The 13,738-nt window shown below is 42.1% G+C and overlaps 1 protein-coding gene across 2 annotated transcripts in view; it reads right to left on the bottom strand.

The window, feature by feature from the left end:
- The window catches only part of STXBP5 (syntaxin binding protein 5), a 207,527-nt gene that overhangs the window by 78,956 nt on the left and 114,833 nt on the right, over positions 1–13,738 (bottom strand). For both annotated transcript variants that reach the window (XM_015426314.1, XM_015426315.1), the window contains exons 8-9: positions 8,542–8,665; positions 6,695–6,773 (exon numbers count right to left, since the gene is read on the bottom strand). In XM_015426314.1, coding sequence (XP_015281800.1) covers positions 6,695–6,773; positions 8,542–8,665 — 203 coding nt within the window. The remainder of the gene's footprint in view (positions 1–6,694; positions 6,774–8,541; positions 8,666–13,738) is intronic.

The raw sequence follows: 13,738 nt of genomic DNA, 5'->3' as shown, positions 1-13,738 counted from the left end.
TGAGCTCTAGAAGATTAATATGCATGCCCCACTCAAAAGGGGACCAATGACCACTGGCCCTATGGAAGCCACAGTGTACCCCCAGTCCGAAAAAGATGCATACGTCAAAACCTGAACATTGTGGCATGACATCCCAAATGGGGAGCCTGTCAGTAGGTTCTCCCAAGCTGACCATCACCCTTGGGAATAGACTACAGCTCTAGAAATAGACAGTTTCTGCCAGTTGAGTCTGACTGCACACTGACAGATCTAAAAAACCAGTTCTGAAGGTGCCTCATGAATAATTGGGCAAAGGGAACCACAGCAGTAGTGGAGGCCATGAGGCCTAGAAGCCTCTGTATAGACCTAATAGACTGGAATCTATTGGAGGAAAACTTGTAAAGTATTGCTTGTATGGAAGCTGCCCTATTCTGTGGGAGAAAAGCCTTGCCACTGATGGAGTCCAGGAGGGCCCCAATGAATAGGATGGATTGAGTTGGATACAGGATAGATTTATCCCAATTGATCTGGAGGCTCAGCGAACTTAGTGTGGAAACAGCTAGGGAGATATGATCAGCTAGTAGACTGGGGAAGAGCATGGTAAAAAGCCAATCATCCAAGTAGGGGTAGACACAATCCCTTAAAAATGCAGGTGAGGAACTACTGAAGACATGAACTTGGTAAATGCCCTGAGGGCAGTGGCCAAGCCAAAGGGAAGGGCAGCATGCTGGTAGCAGACGTGGCCACACGGGAAATGAAGAAACTTCCTTGATCTGGGGTGTATGGTAACATGGACGTAAGCATCTTTACGGTCAATTCTGGCAAACCAGTCTTTGGGGGGGGGATCAGGTTCATGACCTCCTGTAATGTGGTCATATGAAATTTAAGAACCAAGAGGAACTTATTAAGAGCCCTTAGGTCCAAGCTAGGACATTTACCACTGTTTTTCTTATCAAATAGGAAATAACAAGAATAAAAATCAGTTTTGGTTTCATGCAATGGAAAAGGTTCAATGGCCCCTTTATTTAAAAGTAGGAACACCTCTTGTTGCAACTCTGGAGGTAGCATGGGGGGGGGATCAGGGGGACAACCAACTGGTAAAACAGGAAACTGAAGGAAATATCCTTGCTGAACAATGCTAAGAATGCATCAGAAGTAACATACTTCCAAATGGGGCGGTAATATGATAAACAGGGTATAACAAGTAGAGACTGGAGAAAAAGTCAGGACTGAGGCCAGAGCCCCTCCCCCCCAAGATGAAGTAGGACCCTGCTTGGAGCAGGGTCAGCCCTGTTGATTCCTTTCCTGCGAATACTGAAATGAAGGGCGCAAGGAAGAATCAGAGAAGAAGGGCTGGTACCATTGTGGTTGCAATGACTGTGAATGAGTTGTGTGTCTCTGGAAGTAGCAAGGTTTGTGGGTCTGGGTGGGTGGACTGGTGATGCTAAGGGACCTTGCAGTGATTTTATTATTTTGCATCCAGTCTAGGGCATCATCAGTCTGGGAACTGAACAGATTCATTTCCTCAAAGGGGAAGTCCTTGATTCTTGCCTTAGTATCGCTGGGAAGGGCGGTGCAATGGAGTCAAGAGTGGTGCCGTAGGACTATGGTGGAAGCAATGGATCTACTGCATGAGCCTGTGATATCTCATGTGGCATTTAGTTGCTGCTTCCCTAACTTGAAACCCTCTGTCTGTAGGACTTTGACCATAGCTTTGTGTTCTTCTGGGAGTGAATCGATAAACATAGCCATTCTTTTGGTAGCACCCCATAATGGCATTAACGTTTGCCATGTGTAGAGTTAGGGCCAATGATGTGTAGATCTTGCAGCCAAGGCCATAAGCTTATGTCCTTCTCAGTGAAATTGTAAGGAATGAAGCCCAGAGCACGGTTTGGCTAGGATGACCTCTGTCACAGTAGAGTTAGCAGTAAGGTGGGCAAAAATGAAATCACAGTTTTCCTGTAAACCTTGTACATACGGTCAATTTTCTTGGCAGCGGAGGCGATAGATGCTGGCTTGGTCCAGATGGATTTTGATATGTCCAGCGATCCCTGTAGCATCGGGAATGCAATTAAGCATGTGTTGGGTGGGTAAAGGACCTTTAAAATGGGGTCAGATGTAGTCAGTTCTGAATAGATCACTTCGGTATTAAGAGACTTAGCCATTCAAATAACTTGTTCAGAGAAAAGATGGAGTTTCTCAGTTGGGGAAACAGGCAACAGATCTGCAATACATTTGTCGAGTGATGGTTCCGAGGGAGCATCAGAACTGCCTAAAGACAGAGGCTTCTCCGTGTTCGATTCAAAGGGACTCAGATCCATAGCAAATGGAGCTGGCAGGAGCATGACATGGCCGGGAGCTCGGTTCCACGAAAGGGGGTAGCTATTGTTCCCACTGCATAGGCCAGTACACAGGCGGTGGAGCATACTGGAACCATTGCAAAGATGGTGGTCCCCGATATTGCGGGGCCAGAGAGTCTCCTGAAGTTCTACAATGCTTTTTAGCTGGGGAGCTTCAGCAGGAAACTGGGGAGCAACCTCAATAACGTCACTGGATGAAGGAGACAGCAACTGTCTGGGAGTCAGAGGGGGGGGTCTGGGGTCACCAGATGGGGAATGGATCTGCTCCTGGTTGGGTGGAGGAGGGATGCAAAGTCTTATGCTTCGACTTCAATTTTTTCTTTTACAGCGGTGGTTCTGAGGTACTGTGTGCCACTAAGGATTTCTTTGGAGCCAATAGTAGGCCTGGTTCTGATACAGATCCTGTCAGTACTGAACCCAAAGGGAGGGTGCGAGCCCAGCAGTCCAGTTCTGACTTCTTAGAAGGGGTTTGATCTTTGCCTGGAACCACTAAAGTCTTCTCCCAAAGGGCAGCTTTCAGCCTGAAAGCCCGGTAAAAGCAAGCCTATGGAGTGAACTGCTTGCTAACAGAGCAGGCAGAAACGTTGTGGGCATAGGAGACAGCAGTCCTGGTCATGCAACAGAGCCATTTTTAGGCTGCATTTGACATATTTTTTTTAAAATACAGCCATAGCTCGAAAATAAAGACCTCCTTCTTATACCCCTTTGTAGGAATGGAGCAATGTGAAGAGATGAAGAAAAGAATGAAGAAAAGGAACAAATCATTGGAGAAAAAGCCTGCAAGGTGAAAGAGAACAAAGCTATCAGATTTCCATAGTAGCAAAGAAAGGACTGAGAGAAGGAGCGCTCGCCCCACCCCATCATGTATTGACTGGATGAGAAGGAGCCGGCCCATGTGGGGAGGGGGCTGAGGGCTCTGAATGTTGTAGAGAGCTTCAGAAAAGTGATCTCTATGGCAGGCCTATGCAAGCATGGTCCCATGTGTGCCTGTACAGAAGCCACAAAGGTGAACCAATGGACAGCACAATTAAAACACATTAATATTGTGTTTATCTACAGAATTATTAAACAAGAGCAAAATTAATACCTGCTTCCTCATTACAAGCTCAGCAAAGATTCAGTCATTTGAACTTTTAATATTAGTATGTATTTAGCACATCTAATTCAGAGAGTTTATCTAAATATGTTGATGTGAAGCCTGCATTATCATGATACAGCTGAGTGATATGACATTTCAAAAATAAAATGGAAATTTTTCTGTCATGTCTAATGAACCACTTAGCCATGGAATTAGACGAGGACATGTTATCACATCACATTTTTATCCCTCCTGTTCTTCTATTTTATTTTTACAACAGCCCAGGAAGGTAGGTTAGGTTGAGAAAAAGTGATTGTCCCAAAGTCACCGAATAAGTTCCATGGCAAATGGAGATTTGAACCTGAGCCTCCTTAGTTCTAGTCCAGAACACTAATCATTTTGCCACACTGATGTTGCAAATTTGTACCAGGACCAGGGACTGCCTCGATCCTGATTTAATGGATCCTGATTTAAAATTCTGTGGTCCCATCTCATCTATGCAACATTAAATGTGTAAATGTGTAAAGCTGTTGAAACTGTTTAACATTATGACAAATATTTTAAAAGTGAGGCCAGCTTATAGCACAGTAGAGACAGACAGGGCTGATGAGTGGTGGGGGCGACAAAATTCCATGGCTCATGTGCATTGGGTTGTCAGAATTTCCATCTTTCACTAAAATCTCTAGCTCTTTCTCTCTGCAACAGAAAGGACTAAATTTTATTTTAAAATGAAACCTGGAAATTCAGAAAACACATATTTGTTATAACATTATACTAGGGTTGCCAAGTTCAACTTACTAATATAGTGGGGGGAGTCCCGTTCCTCCCCGGGAGTCTTCTGGCACGCGTGCAAAGCGCGTGCACCGCAATGACACTACCCGGAAGTGATGTCATTGCGTCGGGCATGTTGGGGGTGGGGCTACAATTATTCGAGGGAAAACCATAGAGTTTTCCCTCGAATGATAGAGTGTCCCCCAGTAACGTGTCCAATGTGATGATGTCACCTCTGGGTAGTGTCTTCACGCCGCGCATGTCGCACACTTTGGGGGTGGGGTTCCCCCCAGTGGCCCGATCCGGGCCAGCAGGGAACGGGCCTCTGGAGCAGGGGTTTCCCCACCCCCCAGGGGGACCTGGCAACCCTACATTATACCGATATAACAATATTCTACTGCCAGTTAAAAAAAATGTAATGCCTCCTATGGCAAAGTGAAAAAGTAATTGCAGAGGGGGGCAATCTCAAGGAAAATGGCTGCCATGTAGGTGGGGGAAATCTGAATTTTCCCAACCATACAGCAACCATCCCAAAACTTCAGAGCAAAGCAGGTTTGAGAGATCAGAGAAGAGCCAGAGAAGCCCTGGAAGGTACACATATGTACCATGAAAAAACCCTGCTTCCCAACAGCATTGAAGCCAAGGCAGATAAATCATATGGAAGTCATCAGAGGCTGATGCAAACTACAGTAAGTCTTGCCTACCATGGGGCACTACTAAGCCCATCAACCGAGCTATCACTGGGCCAAGGCAACACCCACACAAACATACCTTTATTTTCAAGTTTTGATCGCATTCTCCCTCATCCTTATCCTGGCCGGGAAGTTAAAACATACTTAATAGTACACCAGAAAGCTTATGATATTATGAACTATCAAGTTCATAGTTTCCAATGATCTATCAAAATAGTGATAGTGTGATTTTTCCCTCCATTCTTTACATGTATAGCGCAAATGCCTAATGAAAGGTTTTGATTTGATTTACATCTGTATTCATCTATATTAGTGGTTAAAAATGTGGAATAGTGAACACCATTCTGGATTAAACAACACCAACAACCAATACAGTAGCTTAAGTATGTGGCTATAATTTCTGTCCGTGGTTTCTAACAGATCCTGTTTTAGATTTAGTTAAAGTTGCAAATGCAACTTTGCTAGTGCAAGCATGTTATATTACAAATGACTTCATCTTTTTTAAAAAGTCAGTAAAATCAATCCCACTGATCATAAATGAAGTAAAAACTATTCTTTAATAATCTTGTCCCTTTTCCTCTCCTAAGGAACAATTATTATTCTGTTCATGTTATCAGGAAAGTAAGTGATTTGTTTTGTTATGATACCTGGTTTGCATCGGGGTCATACAGGGAGGCCCAGATGAAATCTTTGTCTGGGGGTCCATGGTGGCTCTTGGCTGCTCCAGGGACAGTTTTTCTTTTTTTTTAAACTTCCTCTCTCAATGCTACATGGAAGTGTTTAGGAGTAACGTGGAACTATGTGGAAAACTAATGGCACCTCCCCTCTCCCCATTCTCATATACTTCAAGCTTTTAATGCCTTTGTTTTCTTTGAATCCAGTGGTGGGAAGATAATTATTCTGGTGGTCAAATGCCTCCAACTGCAATTATTCTCCCCACCCAGACATTATGAAGGGAGACAAGGTTATGAGGGGACAAAGTACTTAAGTGTGTGTGTCATCCTGGACTAAGGGACAAGGTAGGATTTGGATTGGATGCTGTCAGGCTTACATCTCCAACCCCAAACCCCAGACTCCCACATTTTAGGATATAATTAACTCAGTCCAGTCAACTTCATCAACACTGATGGTTTTTTATTACTATTATTATTTTTATTCGAATTCACCTGTACTAAATTCACAAACCAATCAAGACTGGAAGACCAATACCAGAACCTACAGTAACTGGTTTTGGGAGAATACCCGAAATGGACAGATTTGCAGTGAGAGCAAAAGTGGCACCATTTAATAATATTTTCTCTATTTCCAATAGACCAACAACTGAAAAGTGCCATCTCATCAAATCAGGTAAGAATTCAGTTTTTTCTGAAAGAGAGACACAACTGCTCCATTAGACCAAATTCTGTAAAACACCTTCACTGACAAAAATTACTAGCATTATTTGTATCATGTATAGAGTTACAAATTTGAATTGTAACCCACTTTGGCAGCCAATACGGCTCAAAAGCAGGGTATAATAAAAAACCTTTTCCTGTATGACGGGTTAATCTGCTACACAGAACTTCCACCATTTATTTTTGGGTACCACATTTTGCAACCCTATTAACTGACACAGCACCACCCACCTTATTTTTAGAAAGAATACTTTTAATCTAGTTGTATAACACTGTATTGCCTTTCATTCTAGTAAGTGAAATCTCTGAAGTGTGCATATCTTTTGGGTGAAGGCTGTATGAAAGACAAGGTGTGAAAGTACATTTTTATTTACTGCAAGCAACCACAACAGAAATAAAGAATAGCATCATGGCTCTTACCCAGCTCTTGTAGTTTTATATTCCACTTTAAGAATAGGTTTACAAGGCTCTGGCTTCTTTCCATCTTTCACCTGCTTCCCTAAAACAAAATATTTTCTTATTTACATTTAAACATAATTTTTTAAAATCTTGGACACCACATCAAAATCTTAGGAATAGTCCCATCAGTCACAAAACCTATGTATTACAAACTGTAATATCTTGCTGCTTTAAACAGAATTAAAAACAAGTAATTCACCAATACTGATTACAAACGGTTGTTTCTTTTCTGAAATAGAAGCAATCCTATGCACTTTTAGCTGTAGGTACTAGATGGAATTTATTTCCAAGTAAATATAAATAGGAACAAAGTGAGAAACTATAAAGAATACCCAATAAACTTTCCAATAATGGAATTAGGAAGAGGAGCTTGTTAATTAGGTACCCTATCCAGAGACCCTATTTAATTAGGTACCCTATTTCATTTGGGTCTCTTCACTTGATTCTCCTCCTCACTGTAGCCCCCTAACCCCATATTTTGTCCACAAGAGTCTTTCAGGCCTCAGTAATGCCTTTACAGGGGTCTGAGGGAGCAGCTGGGTAAAGAAGAGATAATACTGGCTTCTGCCACAGAACATCTGTACATTTCTTCAGGCTTCCATTTGGCAAAGAAAGTAAATATGATAAAGTTTCCATTCGTACAAAATTCATCTCTATAGTACAAATGCACAAAATTAACTGAACAGCGGAATTACCATTTACAATTATTTCATTTGCATCAATAGTAAAAGTCTTTTCACAATCGACAATCTAATTATGGTATGGAGTTTGCTTTGAATTTCTAAAAAGCTAGAGACAACTTTGGCAATACAAAAACACAAGGCAAGTCAAGCAAAATCTAACTGCTCTATTTTTACATCAATGCACAAATTCTATTAAGATGTCTCTAGAGAAGCCTTTTTGTGGATGTAGGGAAACAGCATCGTAAGCTTCTCTTCACACTTTTAATGATGGGCACCTATGGCAGAAGGTACAGGAAAAAGTGATTTCATCCCCACTTCAGCCTCCCAACCAGGTGTGGCTATTTCTCCACATGATCCAGGAACTCTGAGGCTGGAAATGGCTGCTTGAGGGAGGAGAAAGCCAGAAAGATCAGGGATCCTTTCACAGACCTTACATTGGACACAACTAATCTTGAACTGAAAGAACCAGGAAAACTGCAATAGCTGTTGGAGAACTCTGTTGGATAACCTTGAGACAGTCATGCACACTCAGCCTAACCTACCTCACAGGGTGGTTGTGAGCATAAAATGGAGGAGAGCAGAATTATGTAAGCTGCTTTGGGTCCTCACTGGGGGAAAAGGTGAGGTATGAATAATAAATAAACAACCTTAAGATTCTAATATTATTTGTAAATAATTGTGAGGACTCTGAAACTACCACAGCCCTCCCTGTGAAGCCCTAGGTTCCATTATTTCAGGCAACAGTGGCAACATGGAGACAGGGTCATCTGAAACTCTCCCCTTCTCCTTCTCCATGGGCAGCAACAGCTGGGAGGTAGAAACGCAGTACTCACTTCCTCCTGGCACCCTGGATGGAGTTATTATTATATTCCTTTAGCCAATTAGGATGGGAAAAGGCCTTTTATTAATACCCATGGCACTGAAATCATACTTATGATGAAATGTTCTATAGGAGTTTATGTTCTTAAGCAGTTGCATGAAGGCTGGTGATTTTGAGGAATGCAGCTAATGGGGGGAAAGGAATACGTAAATATTACTTGGAGGTAGGTTGTGTGATTTCAAAATGGATGTGCATCATATTTTATATCTTCTATATGTTATGCTTACAAATTGGTTTGCACTTACCATGCGGAGTGATTGTCTGCAATGGCTTGGTAGGATTCCTTACATTCCATATAGTCAAAGTGCCATCTGAATGGCTACAAATAAATTGCTTTCCTTCATGGTGCCAAGCTACAGAATGGATTGCCTGTACATGGAAAAAATTACAATGTATTCATAGTATTAACAGAAACAATTAAAAACAATTTTAAAAGTCAATAGAAACTGCAGTCTGAGGAGCTGGAGCTAATATTTGGTCAGTTAAAAGTTAGGAGTGAAATGAAACAGTTGTTCAAGGATTAGTTTAGCAGAAGTATTATATGTTTGAATCTGCAATAATGTTTCATTTAGCAGTTGGTTACACCCAGTCTGCTGCTCCTTTGCATCTACTAGTTTTACTTAATATGTTTACTTGATACCAAATTGCTTACCTATGAACTCTGCCTTGTTTGAGAACCTTATTGAGTTAGTTATAAGACTAACACCATGTACGTTACAAGCACTATAGATCAAAAGTCAGTACAAAGATATCATCCGTTCTGGATAACTGAAAGTAAAATGGGATTACAATATTTCAGCATGGTTTGCTGGGTCTAGTGTGCAATTAAATTGCAAGAGTATGTTGTTTTTATATATAAAAAAGCTGTCCATGAAAGTTTTTTCCCCACTGTGTGCAGTTTAAAATCAGAAATCCAACATTTCATAGTTGATTATTAATATTTAAATCAGTTTGGTTTTTTTCCAAATAAACATTCGCGTTCTTTTGAAAAGTCTTACACCTGTGAATCTACCTGTCAGTTATCAAACCTGGCTTGTGATAATTATAAGAGGCCCAGATTCAGTACCTGAACCTTTGAAATTCCCACCGGAGAATTCCCAGTGCACTTGGGTAGGCAGAAATCCTTTAGAGTGGTGTCTCTTCCCCAGGAAATCACCACATATTACTAGTTAAATTTAACATAATTAGTTATGAATGTGGAGTCTAAAGAGAAATAGCTTGACTTACACACAATAGTTAAACCTATATCACATATGGGGTATATTTCTACCCCAAACCAAATTCTAATGTATCGTGGTAGAAACATTCTACAAAAACAAAACTATTTGTGGTGGTAGATATCATGTGCTTCATAGTACTAAAACATCCAAAGCTTGAAAACATTTTTCAACATGAGGCAGAATGGTTTTTCTCCACAGAATCACCTCTCGCCTTCTGCATGTGACTTAAACAAAACAATATACTTTTAAAAAAATAAAACAAAAACAACACTTGGAATCTAAGACATCAGATTATTGACAAGCTTTCATAAATTAAAGAAAGCATATAAAATAATAATAACATTAAAATTAATAAATAATACAATAATATAATATCTACACAGATTTCTCAATATCTTCTACCCCAAGGTGCTTTATTGTATACAAAAAGTAAACTGTAAACATTAACTGGCTGTACTTTGGGGACACCAATATATCCTGTCCCCAACATAGCCCCATCTGTGGATACTAAAACCCAGAGCTTGGAGCCATGAACAGACAAGAGAGGTCTTTCGACAAACCTGAGAAAAGCCCCAGATTTGCAGAAAAATGTGAAACCTAAAAAGAAATACATCAGAGGTTAGGCTCCTCAAGACCATACCCAGCAGCTGCTATGCAATTTGCAAAACTCATCCAGGTGCAGTGGTGGCTATGACTTGATGCCACACAATTCACCCAGACCCAGCGGCAGACTCTATTCAAACTGTGTGACTTGGCTGGGCCTGGCAGTGGCCACTGGCCACCACACAAAAGCACCTTGCTACTGCTTCCCCTCTGCTACTTCAGTCAGATTTTTTTCCCAGGGAGAGGCTGCCAGGGGGAGAGAAGGAGGAAAGCTGAGAGCTAGTGTGGTGTAGTGGTTATAGTGTCAGATTAGAATCTGAGAGATCCTGGTTCAGATCCCCACTGTACCATGGAAGTTTACTGAGTCACCTTAGGCCAGTCAGTCACTCTCAGCCTAATCTACCTGCCTCACAGGGTTGTTGTGAGGATAAAATGGAGCAGAGAATGATGTAAGCTTATTGGGGTCCCCATTGGGGAGAAAGGTGGGTATAAATGAAGTGTAAAAAAGAAGCTGAAGACTAGGAGAGGCAGATAAAAGAAAGGTTGGCTGGTAAATGGGGAGGAGAGAAGGAAGCAGCAAAAAGCAAAAGGATACAGGGGCTGCCAGGATGAAAAAAGGAAATAGCATGGGGAACAGGATACAGGGGAAATGAAGTGACCCCCACAAATTCTTGTGGGTTCCCCATTTGTTGTTTACTACACATGACAATGCTTTAAGTGGACAAAGTTGTACAGCCATTCCTGTAGGCATTCTGCCCCCCAAAACACACAACCTGGGTAGCTAGTTTGAAGTTATTTAAAGCTCTTAAATATAACTTAAGTGTAATTGTTTGAAACCATTTTCATATAACAAATGCAAGCCCATAGTACAGCTGTGATAGTCAGGGAAAACAAAATTATTTACAGCTCCTTTTTCTTTTTTTTAAATATGGAACACTAATGTCTTAGTTTAAATCTTGCTCCTATATCAACTTATGCATGGGCTTATTTACCTACAGTGTTGATAAAAGATTCATATAACCAGGGGTCATGTTGTAGAAAAAGAGCTGCCGGAGCTCATTAGCATAACTCATTAGCATAACTTATTTGCATATGCCACGCCCCCTGACATCACCGGAAGTGACAGAAGGCCACACCCCCTGACATCACCGGAAGTGTGTCAGAAGGCCCGGCTACTTACCCTCCTGCTTCATCCTCATTCCCAAACGGAATGAGGATCGAAGCAGAGGGCGGGGTAAAGAAGGGGGCGGGGCTTCACCACGTGACCGCCCCGCCCCCTAGAGGTTCTCTTCTGGAGCTCCGTACCTGAGAGCTCCCCCCCGACTAGAGCCCTGCATATAACTGTTATAATGTAATGGTTTGGGATGCTATTTTACTCTTCCAGTATACTTCATTCTAAGATTCTCCTAGCCTGTAAAATAAAGTTTACAATTCTGCTATCATAAACGTAATGTGCAGATAGCTTTCCAGTTCTTTCTGGCATCATTTATATCTGAAGTTTGACATGCAAATTACAACTTAGTTATATAATCATTTGTCAAGTTCCTAGTTGATATTTTTAAAAAGCTTTACTAGAGCAAAAGACATTTATAAGGAAAACAAAAAATATCTTGCAGCTTAGCAGTTAAAATTTACAAATGTGGTAGAGAATGGAGTAGAATGATTCTTGATGACTAGGGATTTTGAGACAAACATATTCCACAGCCAAACATACTGTGTTCAGCTGTTCCAAACAGAGTTGTGAGGTGACCACCAAATCTGTTCAGCTCCTGAACAAACTTGTCTAGCTGTTGAACAGAAACAGCTCCCCAAATTTCTTCCCAGTTCCCCAACTTTCAGGGACCTAGCAAGAAGTTGTGAGGCGGACATGAAAAATCAACTCTCATGTGAGCTTCTCCATCTGTTTTCTACTTCGTAACCCAAGGTTCTCTCTCTATTCCAGCAAGGCAGGAACTGACAGGGGAAAGTTTGAAGAGGGGAGAGATCAGCTTCTTTTCCCCTCTGCACTAAACATTCTTCTTCTGCCCTCTGCTGCTCAAGCTGTTTTAGGGGCAGGGGCAAATCTCTCTTACCATGAATTGCAAAGTTTGAGAACAAAGTCTGAGTCTTGTGGCAACTTTAAGACCTTTTCAGATCTGAAGAAGTGTGTATGCACACAAAAACCTATACACAGAATAAAACTTTGGTGGTCTCAAAGGTGCCACAGGACTCAAACTTTGTTCTACTGCTTCAGATCAACACAGCTACCCCCCTGAATCGATCTGCAAAGTATGGAGACATACGGCTGCCATTCTCTGCAGCTCACACATCTGTTTTGGGTGGAGATGAAAGAACCATTTTCCCCCTCTCCACTCCACTGGCAAAATGAGCTGACAGCCTGAGCCACAAGGAGAACAGGAGTAATGAACTTCTATTCTCTTTAGCCCAAGCTGACAACTGGAGGGAGGGGGGAATGGAGGTGAAGAAATGTTCCCCTTCTTCTGTCCTCATACAACAAACTTAAAGCTCAGGCTTCAGAGAAGTTGATCACTCCAAACTCAAACTGTCAGTTGTGGGGGAGTGAATATCTAGTCCTGTTCTCAACTCACCCTCTTGGGGGGAGGGAGCAGATTGCTTCTCTCTCCACTTCACCAAGCTCTCAGCTAGAGCTGCAGAGGATAGGAGCAGATCACACCTCTTTTCCTCAGCCCAGGAGCTGTCAGTTTCAGGTGAAGAAAAAAAAAAACCTTCTGTCCTTCTCATCCAAATCCTACAGCTCCAGCTGCAGCTCAAGGTGACAATTTGGGATCAGGAGGGAAAAAAAGGGCAATCATTAGAGCTTCGGATACCCTCCCCACAAATTTGCTTTGCAGAGATGCAGCCAATATAGCAGCCTGCTTCCAACTGATCTCAGCAATCTGCTGACAGTCACATCAACTGAAAGTCAGTTATAAGGATACCTTTCTCCACCACCAACTAGCACCTTCCCTACCACACACACACAGGGAAAGCATATCAGTCAGTATTCCCTAAACACAAACTTAATTTGTTTTCAAAATATTAATTTCTGTGCTAGTCTTATACAATCTGCTCTCTATTTATAAAATGTAAACACTGCCTATCCAAATTCCTGCTGAAGCATAAGCAGGGGTCATTTCGTAGAAAAAGAGCTAGGGGGACTCATTAGCATAACTCATTAGCATATGCCACACCCCCTGACATCACCGGAAGTGTGTCCTCCCCACAGCCGGCGGCGACCTCCAGCGGGCACCAGCAGGGAGCTCCAGGCCCCGCCCTCCCGCACCTCACCCGGGGGGATGGCGTCCCCCGCGTCCCCCCCAAATGACCCCTGAGCATAAGTAATAACAATGTGCTCTTTCCCATGGTGATAACCACACCCACACAATGGGGCCAGTCTCAATGTCAATGTAGGGTTCTGTAAATGCAAGAAAATCCCCTGGTTTGCTAAAAATTCTGACTTTCAGACTAATTATAGGATGAATCCCCCAAACCTTTACCAGTGACACCTGCATGGACACAGACATTCAGAAAGCAAACTGTTAGAATTCAGGAAGTATTTGGGAGTTGCCATAGCAACCCCAAAATGGCATATAAAAATTGGCAGTGGTCAGGCAGCTAA

Source organism: Gekko japonicus, unplaced genomic scaffold (genome assembly GCF_001447785.1).
Source record: "Gekko japonicus isolate JY-2015 unplaced genomic scaffold, Gekko_japonicus_V1.1 scaffold587, whole genome shotgun sequence".
NCBI classification, from domain to species: Eukaryota; Metazoa; Chordata; class Lepidosauria; order Squamata; family Gekkonidae; genus Gekko; species Gekko japonicus.
The sequence above is the reverse complement of the archived record's forward strand: the minus strand, read 5'-3'. Positions and strand labels throughout refer to the sequence as shown.